The sequence below is a fragment of the Rhyacophila brunnea genome, unplaced genomic scaffold, assembly GCF_057557595.1.
Source record: "Rhyacophila brunnea isolate RB1 unplaced genomic scaffold, BYU_Rbru_1.0 scaffold_14, whole genome shotgun sequence".
NCBI lineage: Eukaryota > Metazoa > Arthropoda > Insecta > Trichoptera > Rhyacophilidae > Rhyacophila > Rhyacophila brunnea.
The window spans coordinates 22,046,382-22,068,033 of record NW_028232796.1 but is presented as its reverse complement, the minus strand read 5'-3'; the positions used below and the strand labels follow the sequence as shown (position 1 = coordinate 22,068,033).

The following is a 21,652-nucleotide window of genomic DNA, read 5'->3' as shown; positions in this document are numbered from 1 at the left end:
TTTATTTGGCTACCTACATATTTTTCTCCAATTTATTCGACGTATAAACCTCTGCTATTCTTGATGGTATTGACATGTGCACACCCCAGGTGACTATTTTATAAATCGAGAGCATCAATTTCTTATTCCAAGGTGCAAGACTAACATGTCATTGCTAATCCCAATTTCGAGGGCGAAAGCTGTGTCCATATCACCATGAGATAACCCTTGTCTACTTAGCTCACTCTATATACTTCATTGTACTTAGGTAGGTATTTCATTTTGTATATTTATTTTTAATCACACTGTAACAAATAAAATCTTAGTAGGTTAGCAACCATATACTCGTGAAATGCTCCAAGAACAACGCACTAATTTTTGATCGCAATGCTATACGACCATCTGTTTCCGGGACAACAGCTCACGGTGAACTACATACGTACAGTTTACATGTAACCGACTTTTTGTGATATTATTGTCTAATGTCTCTTTCTTTATTGAGGAGGGTTTGTATCGAGAAAATGATTTTGCATATAGATTGACACGAGATAAAAAAAACTATTCATTCAAACTATTCAAACCCGATTCAGAATACATAGAAAGATTTCAATTGGCTTAACTTAGAAAATGCCTCCAATCCGACTCTCAAGAGAAAATTAAGTTTTCAAATAACTTCTCAGAGCAATAAAGGACTTGTAATTTATCGAAGAGGGAGAAGAGAGTCCATTACTTTTTTCCATGGTCACAGAAAACAAATATTATAATATTCTTATTTGTAGGGGCCTGGATTTAATTAAAGATCCTCAATCAGGGCCTGGTTTTCTTACATAAAGATAGAGATTACGTCTTACGATAAACTGCTGTAACTGACTGTAAAGTTATAAGTAGGTATAGGTATAAATATATTATTTTCCCGCCAATGCACTGCAAGTTCTGGGGTGAAAATGTCTTACGGGTCTGGAAAAGAGTTGCCACTTTGCCAAAAAAATAAATGAACAAAAAGTTTTTTATACACATCTTATTTGTTACAATACCATTAAAAGGGCACTGCTGTGGACCGCCATATTTCTGCACTATCTTACGTTAGATAATCATGTTTTGCCACACTCAGCCAGATTATATTATAATCTCCAATAGGTGACAAATTTTTAAATAAGAAAATACGAGGAAAGACTACTTAGTGGCAGCCAGGAAGTTGCCCACAAGATATTATTTTTTTCACTAGCAACAAAGCTGGATATTTAGAAACCTAATTGAAATTTAAATAATAAAGCGGGATTTGTGGCTTACTTCCTTTTTACATAACGTGTATTTAGTTATATTATACCTATATTGTGAATATCAAATAGTTTGACCCCTTTTGCATAAACAGAATCGATACTATGGGACAACAATAATAAACGTTAAGACGATCCAATTGGTATCTGAATTGTAGCGTGTAATAGTTATATAGGTGCGATTGTTAATTCCGTTCGACAAACATTGTGAATCTGCGACTATTACATGTAATTTACCTATTAGGCATGTCAAACGAATATATTCTAATAACAGTAATACTATTAAATACGTTGAATGTTCTGTGGGTTCCCTATAAGAATGGATGAAACAAGTTTCAGATTGACGTAAGTGCCATTTTTGTATGAAAGAAATAAACAATTATATGGTGAACACTGAGTTTTTATGAGAGGTCCCAGAGCCCCATTTTTGTTTCAATTTTACGCGTTTATTAATCGTTATAAATAAAGATTTTTTAACATCTTTGAATAGTAAGTACATATATTTAACCCTTTATAGGTCATAAGCGAAAAACGGATAGTTTTGAGACCGGCAACATTAAGGTCTATATTTCTATAATTTTACAAGTTATAAACACCCTTATGGGTTTTAATCATTCTCAGATAATGCACAGAGGTCTTGAATCTGACCAATCGCCCTGAAGTTCGCACATATTGAGTATATTACGAAAAATGTGTCCCGGTCAGTTATCTGACCGGTGTCCATTTAGCGACATGATAGCTGCCAGTTTTTCAACAACAGTGTTTTTAAGTTCTTGTTTTTTGAAAATTGTGACTTGTTTACTGAAAACAAAGTATGGACATTTATACTATACATACAAATATATAGTTTTTTGTATTTCACCTATAAATTGTATGTGTTATAGTAAAATAATATCAAATTATTGAGTGGCATGTCAAAAATCTAACCTCAAATTGTATAATTTGGATCCTTTTTGATTTACATAATATAAACACTAAAAATAATTTCTAAACCACAATACATCTAATTTCATATAACAATATAGTGAACTTTTACAATTACTAGTTAGTTTTTGTGGATAATTAGTCGCTATCGAGTTATTTGATGATATGTGTCATTCTTTGAAAAAATGTTTTCCATAAAAATCGCGGGTAAAAATAATTGTTTTTGTTTTCATTCAAACTGTAATAATTTTTTGAAATACATATCTCAGAATGAAATAAAATAGTTATGGAATATTATATGTATAAGTAGAAGCCTATATTGCCGAACAAAATTTTGTTTTTATTGTCTGAGGATGGAAAATGGGAGAAGCGGAGGTTTTAGTACGAAAGACCTTGAAGACATGGGTAAAGACGTATCCCTGAGATTATTTGAAGGAATAACAGAATACCAATGTGTGTTGGATAATGAAAAAAAACCTATTACACATCTTCACTTTAGAAACAAGTTGGCCGATCAGCTGATAGGATCTTTTACTTCACGAAAAAGGGTTGGTCGACCTCCATTTCCTGACGATATCAATTCAAATCATTATCCAGAAAAATGTACACTTCGTAGATGTGGTTATTGCAGCACTATGCTGAAAGTGATACGAAGCTCAGTAACAAATTGCAAAGTATCCCTTTGCATACCGTGTTTTATGCCATATCAATTATCTGAACAAAAGAAAAAGCCAACAAGGCCTTAGAAATGTTTATTATTTTGAGAAATTTCTATAAAATTGATAAAGTAATTATTATTGTTACAGAAATAAATGAAATTATAATTTTTTCCTAAAAAAAATTATTAAAAAAAAATTTTGTGAACAAATATTTTTTTTACCTAAATGGACACCGGTCAGAAAACTGACCGCTGGGAAATAGATAATTACGAAAAAACTATATACATTTCAAAAAAAAAATATTTTTTCTGTTCATCAAAATGAATATAGAATACATAAAAAAAATAATTAAGCACATATCTTTAAAAAAAAAAAGTTGTCCTATAAAGGGTTAAAGGACCCTTTGAAAACAGGCCAGGGACGCGTTTGACGGTTTAAATATACGGATTTAGCCGAAAAAATCTTATATTCTGTATCATTTATTTTGTGGACAAATTAGGTGTAAGAATTGTAACATAAACTACCCGTCTCGGCTGCTCAGTTCCGACAAGGAAGCCGGGCAGTGCTACTGTTACTTTTAAGATATCTGGGTAATTCGGATTCAGCCTATATTCGTAATTGTCACAATCACAAGTCGGCAGAGCGCTCCCGCAGACTTGTTAGTACCGAGGTATATAGTTACTAAATAGTTGATTAATTGGACTGTATTGAGGAATAGTTTGCCTTTTAATGTAATTACGCATTATACAGGTTAAAAATATTAATTTTGAAACACAACTGATTTCTATATTTTATTAAAAGTGTGACCATTTTTTCAATATCTCACCAGCTTACCCCCTTCTATTCATTAAATAACTCATTTGTTGTCAATCCCTGGAGCAATACATATGATCAAAATAGGCTACTACTGTAGCTTTTGGTTCATTGTTTTGTTTTTCAAATAATTTAATAAAAACAATGTAAATTGTGTTACAAACATGCGATAACACATTATAATGTTGGAGGGGGGCATTTTTGGCATGGATACTGCAATGACATTTATATGGACGAATCATGTGGAAAATAAAATGACACTCACTTTGTGTCGGGTCTGCCGGATGGCGAAATTCATATTTTAATATCGGTATCCTTCGCTCAAATGAACATTCCGCTTGCAAGCGGTCTGGCGACACCGCTGGGTCTGCCCATACAAAATATCGATGCAATTCAATGACAGAACAATTTGACAGAAATGGCCGAACATTTTTACGCAGGCAGCGATGATTTCTCCGTTCCTATAAGGGCTCAACGCACAAATGGTGATTTATAAATTTGGTCCGTATTGTAATGACAGTAAGGTATATATTCGTTCAATTTTTCAAATATGGTAGTACTGTTTGCACCGTACTTCAGCTAATTGATTTGCATGAACGGACTGGTAATATTATTTTCAATTTATTATATGTAATTAAACATATTTTTTGACATCGTTTGTTTAATTTAAAATACTTTTTGTCGCGAAATCGATAAATGTATTGTGAAGTATATATTTTTATAATTGAATCGCTACAAATTAAAAAGTGAAATAATGAAGAAGGGAGAATAGTAGTATTATGTCAATGGATTTAGCGGTTTTATTGTCATTATTATATCTCATTAAATTTTAGAGTTCCTCGCAAAGCAGAAAGGCGATTACATTGGACATATATACTTAGAGTATTAAGATGCGATCCATGTTGGACACCATCGGATGAATGTGTAATATGTTCTGATCATTTTGATAGAAAATATTTCATCACGACAAGGAATGGAGTTCGTCGATTAACAAAAGATAATAATCTCATATCATGTGCTCCATTTACTTTTTATGAATATTTCTATTTACTTTCTGTTGTTTTCTCTGTTTGCTTGCTCTCTGAATTATTAAAACATGCACCTATAATATAACGTTAATCGTGTATTTTTTATAACTTCATTCTTGATTTTATTGTCATTTCTTGTTGTGATTCTATAATATTTAAATAAATAGTAATAGAATTGGTATCATTTTCATGCTGAAATAATATTTTCTCCAATAAACTGATACTGGTTTTGTCATTAAAACATTTTCAACGGATCAATTTTCAGTTTCAAAATATTCTTATTAAACGCCGCTTCAAATTATACCAAATTATTATATTGCAATTCAATAACCATCATAATATGTTATTGTTTAATCTCAAACATCTTAAGCAAAGCAATATGATCAAAACATGAAAATCTAATTACATATTCGTTGATATTTATTTGTACACTGTATGGTTTGTTAGCGCCGTAGCAAAGAATATTTTGTTTAGACAAACAACTTTTCTCAAAACTACGTAATATTCGTATTTCTTCCATAATTTGCCGCCCCTCATAATGTGGCGCCCCTAAGCAACGTTTGGTCTGCTTATCGTGTATTTTTTATAACTTGTTTCTTGATATTTTTTTGTTTTGATTGTTTATGTCATAATAATTAAATTAACAATACCATTGTTATCATTACCATGATTTTATAATATACGGGTATCGTTGTTATAACATTTTCCACGGATCAACTTTCAGTTGAAAATGTCGTAATGATGAAACTGGTATCGCCTGTTTGAAAATAAATGTACGAAGATACATAAGTCAAACATACAATAATAATATATTTTTATAACTTTAATTGTGTTTGACTATTTTTTTTTGTTATATTTATCTACCTCCGTTCTCTTGTATTATTATCATAGGTACCTACTTTCTTCTGTATTCATACTTCGAAACTGTGTTATTAATTGATAAAAGGCATGTATTTATTATACACACAACAAAAAGAATAATAATATAAATAACGAGTTACAAAAATATTTAAAGTTATTAATTAAGGGCAGAATTCCCAGTTTGCGTCTGGAATCGTTTCGCTGAATGCCTGGAAGCGTTTCGCTGAATCTCCGGAAGACGTAAGTAACCCGAGAATTCTAACGCGATGACATTAATACGCCGTTACAATAAAGGCTATATTACTCTAAATTCTCGAAGCTTGATATCGTATAATGGAAATGCAACGTCATATGATCACGTGATGTCTACCTATACATCTGTGAATAAGTTTCGTGCACTATTTCTCGAGCTCGCCGATATGAAATGAGTTGTCCATTTAATACGTCATTGGGATACTGCGATAACAAATAATTGATGCAGGTGTCACTAAATAAGTTTTATTTTATATTTAAAAAAAAAATATTAAAATAACGTAATTTTGTTATGTTTGATGATAAGTGGTGTTTTCAAAATAAACCCAAAAATAATGATTGACAAGTCGGTTTCAGTGAAGTATATTATTTTCTTATCAAAATATACAATATATCGCTATTATTTGACATTAATTACACAAAAATATTGTTACAGCTTACCTACCACTAACAATAATATTTGTGTATTTAAATTAGTAGAATTTGGCAAACGTGAATCGGAATATATTGATAAAATGTTTTAAAAATCCTATTTTAAGTTTCAAATATTCTTGGCGTTTATATTTCGAAGTGAGGGGGTGGAAAATACGGGTGTGATGTTTATACTTACTGTAAAATCTACAATCTGAAATTACCGGCATCCAACTTTTCACTCCACTTGCAAGAAAACCTTTTTTTTATCTAAAGAGAATGAGTCTAACAGTATGAAGGTGAAGTTGAGAAAATGTTATTAAAATAATTTTATTTTCCACAAGGGGGGGCTGACAGGGCTCTAGCCTGGGGGCACGGGCTTTAAAGGGGCCCTGCGTGACGGACAGACCAGCCAAGTGAGTAAACACACATCAAAAAATTGCACTAATAGTAAAAAATGTTGCCTGCGGCGCAATTTCACACCAAGCATAATTACTAAACATTTATAAATATGTGATTGTGCCCTGAAATTTTTGGTAATTATTGTTTGTCGATATTCGATAACTTCATAATTCAAGTGGGTGTATTCAAAAATACACTGAATAACCATACGTCGCACACCATTTGGAATACGCTACTGTAGATCGTCACACTGCCTTTAATTAATCTTGGCGATAGGTGGGGGGGGGGGGGGCGCCAGTGATCCTAGCCTGGGGGGTCCGCTACAGGATGTGGGGGCCATGAATTTCACATGTCAGATTTATTTGTAGCAAATATCACCCTTATTAATCGGGCATGTATTTGCCTAGACTGCAATGGGGTAAAACGCATCGAGTAGGTATGTTGTTCCAATATTTGGTATATTCAGTTTAGATGAAGATCACAAAAAATCTCAAATAATAATAGTTATGTCAAACGTACGTAAGTATAAGAAAACTTAAAAATAGACCGCCATCTTATACACCTATTTAGAGGAAGGTACTTAACGTAGAGGCGATTCTATCAGAAGTGAAGACTGAAGTAACTCAGAGTCGTGTTTCGGGTCTAGCAAATTCATATATTGTTGTTTTTTCAATGTGTGTTTGGCCCGAATATTTTGAGCTTGTGGCTAACATCCTCTTGTTAAAAAAAACTTTTAAAACAACCTCCGCTGTGATCAAATATGGTAATTTACTTTTTAGGTACTATTGTTAAGCTAAGAAGTTGGAACAATAATGAAAAAATATCATAAACATATCGCACGATAGATCGTTTATAACAATTTTGAAGGCATTTTTTTGTTTTCTAAGAAAAACGACATAGGATATTGTGTCAGATTATTTTTATAGTACAAAATCTCTTGTTAATTACATGTTGCAAATGTTAAAACATGCCGTGGTTTTAGTCTACTATATAATATATAGTTTTTTTAACTTACCGCGGAGTGTTAGCCTCGAGCGCCTTCGTTTTCATCCACTGAGGAAGAGATCCAGAAGAAATCCTTCTAGGTTCGCCTGAATCCATCTTGCACTTTTTCACTCAGTAGGCAATTCAAAATAAATACCGCGAAACAATCACGCGTTTCAAAATAAAAAAGATTCGATTCGAAATTCGAACGAGCCGTCCAAAATGTCGGCTGTGTTCACAATGATCGGAAAATTGGAAACAGAACGTTATATTATATTTTTAAAACTGTTCTGTAGCGAATCAGAAGGATTGGCAAGATGTAAGCGAATAATTTTGTGAAGTAAAAATAATACCCGAGCTATCCGCCAACAGTCAGATACATCGAAAAGGTAAAGACTGTTGATTCAATATTATGCCAACTGTTGGATAAAAATGATAAGGCGGACCCGATAGCCTGTGTTATCTCGGCAGATTGAATAAGTATTATTCAATAAACACCAAAATAGAATTAAATTTTAAAGTGTATCTTTTAATAACATATTTTTAATTTAACTGGCTGGAAAGTGACACCGCCTAATGACTCTAATGAAGTTTGAATTTGGAATATGAAGAGGGCAGGAAAACCGCGAGACAAAACTTGACTACCATATGGTGATGGAGACACTGGACGTTTTCTTAATCTAGAAACAAATGAAAAACAAGAAATAATAAGTGCAGGCAGGTGCAAAAAATAAACATGACAGATGACAAGGGAAAAACAATAATAATAAGTGTTCAGGTGCGGATTGGCAAATGATAAATTCAGGTGGGTCGACGAGTCTCAAATGCATTTTTTGAAATCATAAACCTTGCACGTAGAGATTCCAAATATGTATGTTATCATAGACATTTTAATAGTGATTAAAATCAATAATTTTTGACACTGTTGCGTTGTGGTTATTATATTTGTATCGCTCTACGAGCCGTTCAATATTCGACACCATGAGTGACACCATTCATTTCATATTATGAATCGTTTGAATGACAGATGTATGCCACAAGCGCGTTAACACGCACAACGTCGGCCATAGAAAATGAGCATGAACGCTGCACTCATTATACTAGCCCCGGTCGACTGTTTTAAATAATTTATTAAATTATACACACACTACCATCTCTTGGAATCATAGTGAGATACTAAAGTCTTTATGATCTTTTAATATTACCAAAAAATAAATGTTTATAAGGTTTTATTAATTCATAGAAATTCGCGGCCCGCCGTGTACCTCCATGCTAATAAATCCAGGCATTTAATGATTTTAAATATAATATAATATACAATTCAACTAGGTATTTGACTGGAAAATTTACCAGGTTGATATCGAACCTCCAATCCGCCTCTGTAGGTGTTATCATAAAAAAATAAATGGTAAAAGGGAACATAATAAAACAATGGCATGACGAACTACAGGAAAAAATGATTTTGAAAACAGTGTAGGTAATATTCATTTGTATTAAGTTTTGCCTTTTTTTTATTAAATAATATGTAAGTATGTATGTATATTATACATATTATAATAATTATGCAAATCTGTAAATTGTACCATAATTTTGGTCCGCATACTTTTGTATGTTTACTTATTTTTGCCGAAATATTAATTTAATTTCTTGGACCACGTACTATAAATTGGGTGCCAAAAAGATTGCAACACTGGCTTGCCATTTGACGTCAAAACTCCTTTGCTATTTCAAATTCCCTAATATAATTATTAAATTTTACTAGCAGTTTCAAACATTTTTTTTATATGCATAACGGCTCAGTTTTACAATTTTATTATCATAGTTATCAGCATGGGTTGATCCTTTACTGGATGAAGACCCCTCCAAGCTGATTATATTTTTCTCGCTTTGGTGCGTTGCGCTGCCACATAGATTTGCCCAGCAATTTTCTGTTCTTCCGTGTGTCCTGCCCAAAGCTTGAACAAAACGATGCATAAGTGCGAGTGAGAAAGTATTCGGCACCCTTATAATCTCTGCGACATGCGCTAGAGTTAGGTAAAAGGTTTACAGATGTGTGAGATGGTTTGCTATGGTTTCGCCGCCAAATCTTAGTTTGTTGCTTAACTAAGCGTCGATAACCTGCGAGTGCGTGTTGCTAAAATTGATATTTTTTGTGTTAAACATAAAGTCAGTGGTAAATATTTTTAGTTAATTAAGTAGAAAAGATGGTTCTGTGTGTTGTATTAAAATGTGGTAGCCATACTGATAAGCAAGAAGATGGTATTACGTTTCATAGGTAAGTTGATACATGTTCATGATAATTTATTTGTATATTATTATATATTTTAATATCAAGTGACCTAGTGTTTCTTTAAAATAACTTAAATTATGGATATTTTTACCTAATGGTTGCATTTTGACCGCTTAAAAATACTATATAACGTAGAAAAAATAGAAAATTATATTTTAATTCTGAGCGCCTAGTGCAAGCACTTTGGGCGAGCACTAGCGAAATGGTCTATGGTCTCAAACATTTGTATACTAATGCGTTCGCTCGCCCACAAACCAAATGCACGGCACACAGCTTCAATTAGCAATGCGGCGTCTAGATGTATCTACAGTCTAAGGTCCTGCCCGTTTCCATTTAAGGTGTAATCTACGATATACTTATATTATTTTTAACATAGGTATTTATCTACAAACCGAACACGAAAAATCACGTCCCCCCCATAATTAAAAAAAAACCGAAAATTATTTAGGAGAATGGAATATTAGGTAGGTACCTACTTACCGCAGTGATTTTAAAAAAAGTGCTTGCTTTTAATCATGCAGCAATTTCTAAAAAACAGAACAGGCTGCGCGGACAATACAAACGGTACCTAGTAATAGTCATAACTGATCGACCACGCGTACACGATAATAGCCTGAGGATGCGACAGAATCCCACCAGTGGTCAATCAATTAAATTGAAGTCTCTTGGCATAGGAAACATACCCCGAATAGTGCGAGCGTCCGTGCTGGAAGCAACGAGGTGCAGTAAGTATTAGACGAAACGAAAGCGAAAATTTTTAACACCGGCTAGCTTTAGATAAACCACCTTATTCTTTGTAAAGAATCAACGATAACTATTAAAAATATTTTTTCGTGGACCCCTCCCAAATTTTTTTTCGGCTGATCTCTATAAAAATAAAGTTATCTTTTATTAGTTATCATAATATTGAAAATTGTTATAGAAATAAAATGGTCTATATGTAATTCCATTTCATAAAGTACCTATTACATATAAGTTCTTATAATAATTATTGCTTATTTACCTTTTGCTGGCTCATAAGTACACCTTATCTAAATAGATAAGATTAATCCAAGGAAAGATAAAATAAAATAATATGTGAAAGAATGAGTAAGATGTTGACAATGTTATTGTATATAATGTTTTTTATCTTAATGTAGATTTTAAAAGTGGAAAGTACATTTATTTATAAATACATTGAGGGGGAGTGTAAGGCTACTATAGAGCAAATTCCAGATTCAAGACAAAATATGGCTCGCAGGGAGTATGACAATCAGGGCGGATTTAACATAGAGCTGAAGCGGCTATAACCAAGGGTCTCCGAATTCGTTGGGTCCTGGAGTCTGAAATAATCTGTGAAGCAATCTAGAGGCGGGGGATGTAACTCCCTACCGTGCCAATCTCGACAAAAGTAAGAAGGTAATTTCATTAAAATATAATATTGAAATCCATTGCAGCAAAATATAGGGGTAGCAAAATATAAATAAGTAAATAAGAGATAATACATATACCAGCGGCGGCTGGTCTAACATGATACAAGTGCACTGCACTGCTTGCATTGCTATGAAATATCGTTCAACATCGTAAATCATATTTTTTCTTCATAGGTTTTTAATATTATCGCTCACTTATTGTAATGCAAACCATAAACCGATGTGCCCATATTGTCAATAGGCGATAATACAGTCACTATGCACCGTATACGTCATCCTCACTGAAATCATTTGCGCCCGGGCAATATATTTAGTTTACTTAAAATGAACCCAAAGCTTAGTATGAACTAAAGCCATTAAAAAACAACTTAAACCGTGCTAATAGTTTTCGCCATGCATAAGTTCCAGAATATCGTGCGCCGACCGGGTAAAATGACATCATATTGGTCTGAGTAGAGAGCAAATACAGATTTGAATTATGGTTTGTTATTATAGACACTGTAGCGTACTGTTCACGGTCAAATTATGTTTAGTATCATATTTAGCAATCTCGTATGTAAAATGCCTGTAAAACTAAAAACAATAGAATTCATTATTTTATAAATTTTAAATCGGTAAGAAATACAATGTCGGTAAGATATTCTGATTTATGTGTACTCCAATTTAAATCATTGGAGATAAAAATAATTTTGCTACCTACCGCATTTCTTGAAAATTAATATTTCATTATCCTGTGTGTTGACTAAACGCGAAATGATGTCAGTTATTTATAATATAGAAAATTATTAATTCATGAATTCTAGTGATGAGCTAATAAATCTTAATACTATTTCACAAAGTGCAGTTTCATAATAATCATTATTCATACAGTGTACAAATTGCTAAAGATACCTAATGTACTTATATAGAATAAGATGGCTTCCGTTAAAAGTAAGAGGTAATTATCTACTATAAGAGATACAATCGTTTCTTAAAACTAATCCAATAAAGATTTAAGTAACTCGCATCATGTTTTATTAAAAATATAAAATATACAGGTAATTTCCCAAATGTCAATAACCTTTTGTCAAATCAAAAACAACGCCGAATTGATTTCATTTTTCAATAAGGTAAGTTTCCAGCGCAATCTCAAAAATTACATTCCAAAAAATCACTGGCCGCCACTGACAATATATACTGAACTTTTTTCTCAATAAGTTGATTGTGTCACGAGCTGTATAGCATATTGCACCATTTTGTTGAAACCACATATCGTCCAGATCAAAATCATCTAATTCATGCCAGAAAGATCAGTAATCATTTTTCTACAGCGTTCTCCATTGACAGTAACTGTATTGCTATTTTCACTTTCAAAAAAATACAGTCCACTTACACCTCCAGACTATCAACCACACCAAACTGTTAATTTTTATGGATTCATTACTCCAAATGCGACAATTGTGCTTATTTGCAAATCCATTTAACTAAAAATGAGCTTCATTGCTAAAGATGAGTTTTTCATGAAATAATGGGTGTGTTTCAAGTTGCTCTAAAGCTAGGCTTACCATAATTATGAAACTCTAAACCGGGACAGGAACGGTATATATGGCATGGTATGCAAAAGGTTGGGTCAATACACTGACCGTTAGTGTATTGAGGCTAAAAATGAGTCGGTACAGTCAGTTATGGGGAAGCAAGGCGAGAACCGCGCTAATTTTCATAGCCGATTTTGGCAAAATTCATGAATTCAAGAATGAAAAGCTAACCTAACTTAACCTTACAAATAATCCAGTATATCGACTATTTTCAAAATGTGTTTGCTGCTGGCTCCCCCAAAACCGACTTGTACCAAAGAATCTAAGGACATACTTTTTATAGGTAGGCATACCTAAGTAATATATTATAATAATATTTTAGTAAATTTAAAAAAACATAAGTTAATTACAAGTTCTCTTTTAATCTGAATTAGGTAGCCACTTATGGAATCAATTTAAGTTAAAAGATAGCCATGTAGTATGATGTTTATAGATTTTTTATATTTAAAATAAATAAGATAAGACTTAAGAACAAAATTATTTATAATTTATATAGGTACCTATCTATCAGGAATAATAAACACGATAATAATATTACTATCCAAATTCTTAAGGTTTGATAAAGAGATATTTGATGGAAATTGATGAGGTTTCGTCTTACAATATCTTTGAACTTTATACATACTTAGCTAGTAAATATTATAATATTTATTTTGAAATAAACTGTATTATTATGGCTAAAATTCTCTGGAAAACTATTTCGTAAAATTTTTGCATAGAAACATTTCATCTGAGATGTCATGTAAATTGGAAAAAACATATCAACCACTTTATTAATCATAACAAAGAAGATACAGTATCTCTAAAACATGCCGACCTTATCATGGGTTATTTTGTCTTAATGTCTAATCTGACTTGGAAGTTTGAACACGTAATTGTCAAAATATTCACAATTCATAAGTAGATAATCTGACATGCGTAAATATCAACTACCAATATTTATTTTTTTCATATAAAGATCCTGGAAAATAAAAGGCAACTGCTATAATGTAATACGATATTAGAATATGGAAAATAACAATACCTGAACAATTCTCATAACTTATTAACTTTTTTCAACTTTATTATATTTATTAAGTGACAGATAACCTGTTAAACCAACAACCACAAAATGACAATTAATTGTTTACGGCAACTTTATAAAACTATTGCCACGTGTATAAATATTTCCAGAGACCAAAATAGGTACCTACTATAAATTTGAATAATATAGGAAAAAAAAAAGAGATTGGACTAATCTCAGTCTAATCTCTTTGGGAAAAAATGTATTTAAATCTTAAAGATTTAATTTTGACATTAATAAACATACGGCAGAAGTACTAATATTTCAATATTTCCGTACCTACTTTATTGATAGTTTTGAAGTACCTAGGTACTAGGTATTTCGTAATAAAAGAAAACTAATATTATGGCGAGCGAAGAAAAAAATTACTTAGGTACCTAGCTCTAAGATGTTATAACACTAACTTGAGTCGCCTATTTCCAAAATAATTCATCTTGTCCATTTTTAACCAAAAATTAACAGAATACCTATGCAGTTATATTGCTTATTCAAAAGGGCACATACATATTCTATAAACGTTTCCAATAGTAGTCTTTTGCAGCCAGTACAGCGATTGAAAATCATCGTCCAATTTCAAAATGCGTCTTGTCCATAAAACTGTGTCAAAAGTCAGGTCCATTTACCTGGATCACCCAATGTTAAAACTCCAACTTTTTTGTGTGCATTTGTTCGTGCACGATTTTTTTTCGTTTGTGCACCTATAATAACCGAAAAATTCCAATTTCAAATTGAGTGTTCCAGCTAAACGTTGGGTCACCCAATGTTGAATTTTCAACTTTTTTTTAGTGCATTCGTTTGTGCATCGTTAGTGCACGTTTGTGCACGCGTTTTTTTCGTTTGTGCACGCACATTAAGGGGGTTATTTGCATTTCAATTTGGGTGACCCAGCTAAATGCTGGATACTTGTGTCACTAAACTTGGATTTTTTTCAAAATTTAAATTGTAAACACTAGTGCGTTGATAGTGAACGTTAGTGCATGATTTTTTTTGTCTTTTCATCTGTATTCAGCGCGCTATTTAATTTTTAAGTTTGTATGCAAAACCTGACTGCGTGGGTTTAAAAATATTTCTTTTAGTAAAATCTCTTGTCGCATAGCTAATGCGCAATCCTGCATACTTTTTTTATTTTTTTCTGATATAGTGCGTGAGTTATTCGATATGATATATTTGATGAACGTTAAGTAGAACCATCCAACAAACTTTTTTAATTTTTTATTAGGTCATCAATTTGCCTATTATTAGCTTACGTTTGTGCACGTGCTTTTTTTGTTTTCGAGATTATATCGTGAGAGATATTAGTTCTCTAAATTCAGTGACTTGATACTTGAACAATTAAATTTGCTTTAAAAAAAATTTGTTAAGTGCATACGATTATGTATATTTATTTAAAATTTTAACACGATTTTTCAAATTTTTATCTTATAAATTAATCTGGAAAATTAATTTTGAGTGGCCGTCAAGTTTTAACACCAAACATTTTTTTTCCACATTTTTTAAATGCATACCTTTGAATAATTTAATTATATGATTTTTCATATATTTTTTATTGTTTTTCCATGTAAATTACGCGAAAAATTCGCATTTTTCCATTTTCACTAAGTACCCCGTCAAAATATCCCGAACAAAAACAATCGCATCCGCATGGATGGTCTGGTCAAAAGAGTTTCGCAAAACAGCCAATACGGCTCCTATCTACCTGTTTTCCATTTATACTAATTAATGATAATCAACATCTTCGTGCTTCAATTTGGAAAGCACCTGTATATATTTTTATTGGTGCGTCGTCAAAATATATATTTTGCAAAGCCATTCGCAACAGTCATAGCTGTCACCAAAAACTGTTTTCACCACTCCAATGTCACAATATAATAATATTATACTATTTATTGTTATTTATCTTACAAATTATTGATGGCTTTCACTGTATCTTTAGACCTCGTGCGTTCATAAATGTTTCGTTATGCATTAATTTATGACGAGCAAGCTTTATATCCAACGCTAGTTACTTTAAAAATCCCAATTTTAAGTACGTTTAATAATAAGACAACCAATAAACAAAATTATAAGTAGATAATATTATCCACCTTTTCGAATGACAGCGTATGAATCATGTATAATTAATAATTATTTAATATTTGTATTTTGTCATATATTGTCTATGATTATATTATGTATACTAAGTTTGTTGTCGTTGCCTATCATACGTCAAAATCTTCTGTCACATGAGATGCGCCTTTCATGTTTAGGGTACTGGAAATACTATTTAATACAAGTTTATCCGTCTATTTACCACATCCCTGCTTAAGCAATTATAGTGGATAATTATTGTTCTCCCTAGAATTTTCCCAGCACCTAGTAACTACATTGAAGTATTCTATGGTAACAATGTCACGATAACGTCGATATTTTTTTCATTTCATAATACCCATCATTTTCTACACACCCAGAGCCGTGGTCAATATTGATGGATGAGCCATTATGCACCAGCATCTATGCCACATACGCTCCACGAAAATAACTAGGATGCCATCTGAACTGAGAGAATCATACTCTGTTTAACACTGTCATGAGGCTTGTAGCTCTATAGCACACCGGTGCGCCGCTAGACGTTGGTAGGTGTTTCGCGGTGCATTGCTTGCAAAAAAACAAATAATTTTGTATATTATACGATAATTATTTAATAACCAAATTTGCGTACATATAAAAATATATGTTCGGTACTTAATATATTTTAGCACCTGCATGAACTTAATAAAACAATGCAAAGTCAGAATGAAAATAATATATTGACGTGCTCTGATAAACTAGAAGGAGTTAAGACAAGGATCGCTACAAATGTATCAAAGGACCTACCAGACCACCATTAAAAACAAGCAATTAATTTTGGATCCGTCTCAAAAACAATTAACTTTGCAGCAAAAGAAATTTCATCATTACATTCATACAATCAATACGACTGGATTCGAAACCCTTTCGCAACCAATGCCGAAAATTCTATGGAAGCGCTTTCTCTATAAATTTGAGAGGAATTAGTTGAATTGAGAAACGATGGGACTCTAAAAACTGAATTTTGCAGATGTTCCATTGGCTATTTTCTGGATTTCGGTTAAAAAAGAATATTCTTGGATTTCCGACAAGGCTATTGCAGTTCAGCTACCATATCTACGATATATGTGTGCAAAAGTTTTTCAACTCAAGTTATAATTAAAAATTTCGAGAATGTAGTACCTATAACCAAGAACTTCGGGTTGCTTTTTCAAATATCAAGTCAAAAAATATATAAAACTTTTACCTTCATTGAAAGAAGCTCAGGTATCACATTAATTTGTTATTAATACAAATACATGCAAATGTATATTTAGTTCTTCCTCGTCTGTTATGTATATTTAATTATGTATCAACTAAAAAAACATAAACTAATGTTATTTTGGTGCATGGCCCCCACAGGGTGGGGGACTGATAGGCCTCTAGCCTGGGGGACCAGGCTCAGGGGTGGGACTGCGTGGCAGGTCAACCAGATAAGTAAGATAAACATAAATTACAAATTTGCTCACATATTAAAAATAATTGACTGCAGCGCTATTTTACTACGCTGGTATTAATAATTTAAAACATTCGATTGTAGGTTACAATAATTATTTATTATTATTGTGTCAATATTCGACAAACAAATATTCTTAACCAGACAACTAACCATAATTCAAGTGGATGTATTAATAAATACAAACATTCAATACCATTAATTATACCTCAAACACCATTTTAAAAACTCTATTTTAGAGTATCACACTGTCTTTAACCTTAGCGATAGATAGGGGGGGGCAAATATCCTAGTCTGGGGTCCCCCTTCAGGATGTGGGGTCCATGTTTTGGTGTATAAATTGTTTTACATGCGGTGTGTCACTGTCTTCTGTGAAGACCTGTGGTGTGTCGTGGGTGAGAAAAGGTTGCGGGGCATTGATTTACATACCGGTGCAAGTCAGTTTACAGGAAGCCAGGCGGGAACCGCGCCAATTTTTATTGCTGATTTTGGCAAAATTCATGAATACAAAAATGAAAACCTAACCTAACAAATAATCCAGTAGGTATATCAGCTATTTTCAAAATTTGTTTGCCGCTGGCTTCCTATAAACCGACAAGAACAATATACCTACCTACTTGCACTGTTTGAAAACACCTCAGAAACATTGGTACTTAAAAAAATAAGACACCTGACAGAATTCGAACCTGTATACATTGAATTCTGGCCGATGCGCTTTACCAATTTAGTCACCAGTATTATATCCAATTACGGCATAACTAGCCGTAATGTGACTGAAGCTTTTTACAAATTATGCTAGTATTATTGACCTTTGCGGCTTGGTAAGAATACAATGGGACACAGCTGAGCAAAGGAAAGGGTGAAAAAATGAAATTCAACATTTATCATAAAACATCAATTATTTATTAAAATACTTTAAACTACCTTTCTATTATCAATCATCAATCCAAGAGGTACTTAACTGGGTGGTCGACTTAAACTTAAAAATGTAAGGAGGTGTAACGTGTAATTTCTTTGCTTGGTCTAAATATATTACAATAAATCATCAATGTTATAAAGGAAAAATCATGAAATTTATGATATAAAAATTAATCAATTTTCTGTGGGTAGGTAGTTACATAGGTAAGTATTGAAAGTAATAAACTTCTGTGACCAATCAAAACGTGGGCGGACATTCTTCCAGGATGAGCACCATGGTGTAGAGTAGAGAGCCGTTACAAGGCCCAACTCGTCTGGCTCGTAGCAAAGCTATATTGGCTACCTGGAGTCAATTCGCATACGACACAGCTCGGGCCATGTAAATCAAATCATCCACATTATGGTGAGCGTGGAATTTGTTCAAACAATTCTCATACTGCAAACAAAAAAGCATTGATAAGATTAAGCAAACGTGATATAGATTTTATACAGAATATTACTTAAAATATTTGCTGTATAAACGTATACTACGTAGTCAATAATTTATTGTTTTTACATTTCATTGATTGTTTAACCATTAGATGGGTGAGCAGCACATTGCATAGAAAGCCTTGGGGATAGATAGCAGTGGTGAAGGGTGGAGGTAGGCTGTTAAGAACTGCCATAAATAGTGCACATTAAACTTTGTCAGTCATGCATATTTTTTTCATTGAAATAAGACAACTTACAGATGGTGTTGGGTTAGTTTTTAAAATTCAATTAAACCCTGCGAAAACAAGTCTTTTACAGATTAACATCCACATAGACTTTTTTAGAATACACTTTTTTTATCCCAAATTGCTCCATGAGATTTAGTCGATCACCCTTGTCATATAGATACACATATTTCGGACCATGGATTGGATCTACAATATGGCTGCTGCTCGCTATAAAGACGTGCTTGGTGAATTGTGAATCTGAATCTCTTAACTGTTTTACAAGTTTCACAATGCAGATAATAAACACCTCTTCTCTGAAGTGTATATTGATCTATCTAGTATCAACGATGAAACAAAGACACATGACAAAATGACTAAGATGGTTATACATAATTATTATATCTTTAAAAATGAAAGTTTATGTCTTGTATATTAATAAAAAATGGGATGATATAACTGCAAATCAGACTGCTCTAATTAAATCCAAGCTTCGATGTCATCTGGGAATTGATCGGTGACTTTCTTGAGATGTGCACGAGCTACATCTCGTTAAGATTGAAAGGTAGATTTAGCGTATAGTGATCCAAGAATTTTTATTATCTCGTAGTTGTTTGGTTGAGCCTTTATGACATTTTTGAAACATTGGGAGGCCCAGTGAAGGAATAATTGTTGAATACAATAAAACAACTTAATATATTTATACATTGGCTTTGCATGAATTATTTAAATTCGCCCACCATACAGTATTGACAATAATAATTACAACATTATAATAATATAGACTAGAACATAAATTTCAGTCCTCATACTTGATAAAAAAATTAGAAAAAACTCAGCAATAAAGTTGGATGGCAAAATTAAAAAGTGGTCATGATCCTCAGCCATGAGTGAACGACCAAGAAGAAGGATGTATGTGGCAGTAAAGAATTATGGACCGAGAAAAATGGAGGAAGCTAAGGGAGGCCTTCATCCAACTGTAGATCGACCCCGGCTGATGATGATGACTTGATAAAAAGCTTAGTGCCCATACGCACTTGCGGCTAGCCGAAGCGGCCTGCCGCATATCGTTTTTGTATGCCGGCTAGCCGCAGCGGCCTGCCGCAAGTGCGTATGGGTGAACAAAACAATTATTGTAAAGCAATTTTCTTAAGTGGTGAATACCAGGTCATATTCTATTATATACAAATTTTGATTCATAGATAGCATAAGGATCTCTTCGAATTTTTGTACTGACATACTAGTACTTTTTAATAGTTTAAATTAAATTATAGATTCTTCAAGATGTTACACAAGATTTAACAATGAAACATTCATCAATCTTCCATACATAACTCGAAACAGGTTCAGAAACAAACCTAATTGATAAAAATGTTAGAACATGACATGGGAATCAACCCTAGATTTATCGCATGCCAGCTGAGTCAGCTTGAGAAGATCCAAGATTTTTCGAATGGGTATTTTACTGAGGCTGTTCCAAGTTAAATATTTTCAATGAAGACTGTTACATTCTTAAATCACGTGTATTATTTAGGAATATCAACTGTTAAGCTGTGGACCCAATAGGTTGAGCAAACGATCATATATTTCTTGTAAAAAATATCTGTTATGAGACCTCTTCGTGAGGCAGCCGAGATCCACATCGGATTGTACGGCCAGTAAAAAATATATTTTTAACTGTACGCCTATACAAATATGATATAAAATATACATACATTCTCTGAATCCCCCCGATAAAATGATATACATCTGCTCGAGGCCAAAGTGCGGCAGGACAAATGCAGAAAGTGCAAACTGCGTAGCCTGGTCGCGGTTTCTCGTGCAAGTTAGTAACAGTTCTCCGCACACAACCCCTGATTCTCTGTGTTGTTATTGGACTTGGATTGTAATCCTGAAAACAAATTACAAGACAACTGAATGAACTGAACTGAGAAAAATTTTCACCCTGCTGAATTAAGCGGATAGACAAGGTTCTTGAATTACTATTATGATTACTAGATAGATGGAGCAATGAGATCTTTTTAAAATTTATGTAGAAAGGATTGTATTCTTTTCCTCATAAATTTCATTTCATACTCATGTGATATATGAAATTGATATCATAATATTTACATTAAGTATGTAATTTTATTAATCAGACATAATTTATAGGTTCATATAATTTCTTCATGTTTTCTTTACAGAGACTTAACGGCCCACATGCTCAGCGTAGGTAAAAATGGAGCTTTTATGGTATTCTTTTTCTTTTTTCTTTCGACCATGTCCGATCCTAATAGGATCATATGGGCCTCCACAGAGTAGAGGTTTGTATTGACAGATTTTGTTTTTTACGAGAAATGGATGTCAGCCATTTGCTCAACCTATTAGGTATATTCAGAGCATAATCCTGGACATTCCTTAAACGTTTTAGATAATCTATTTATATAGTTTTGAAGCCTTATTATCCTTTATATTTATTTTAAACATTTGATGACTGCATAAAGTATTTTTATTACATAAAATAGTTTTTTTTAAACTTTTCACTCTAATGTTTTAGAATATAGTCATATTTCGGTACATCCATGTGCAG

General features: G+C 32.7%; 1 protein-coding gene across 1 annotated transcript in view; it reads right to left on the bottom strand.

Moving 5' to 3' along the window:
- The window catches only part of LOC147075717 (uncharacterized), a 108,880-nt gene extending 94,931 nt beyond the window's left edge, over positions 1–13,949 (bottom strand). Inside the window, exons 1-3 of the mRNA XM_085942042.1 lie at positions 13,891–13,949; positions 8,236–8,270; positions 7,622–7,819 (exon numbers count right to left, since the gene is read on the bottom strand). Of these exons, the coding sequence (XP_085798168.1) occupies positions 7,622–7,707 (86 nt within the window). The 5' untranslated portion in view covers positions 7,708–7,819; positions 8,236–8,270; positions 13,891–13,949. The remainder of the gene's footprint in view (positions 1–7,621; positions 7,820–8,235; positions 8,271–13,890) is intronic.
- Between the last annotated feature and the right edge of the window lie 7,703 nt (positions 13,950–21,652).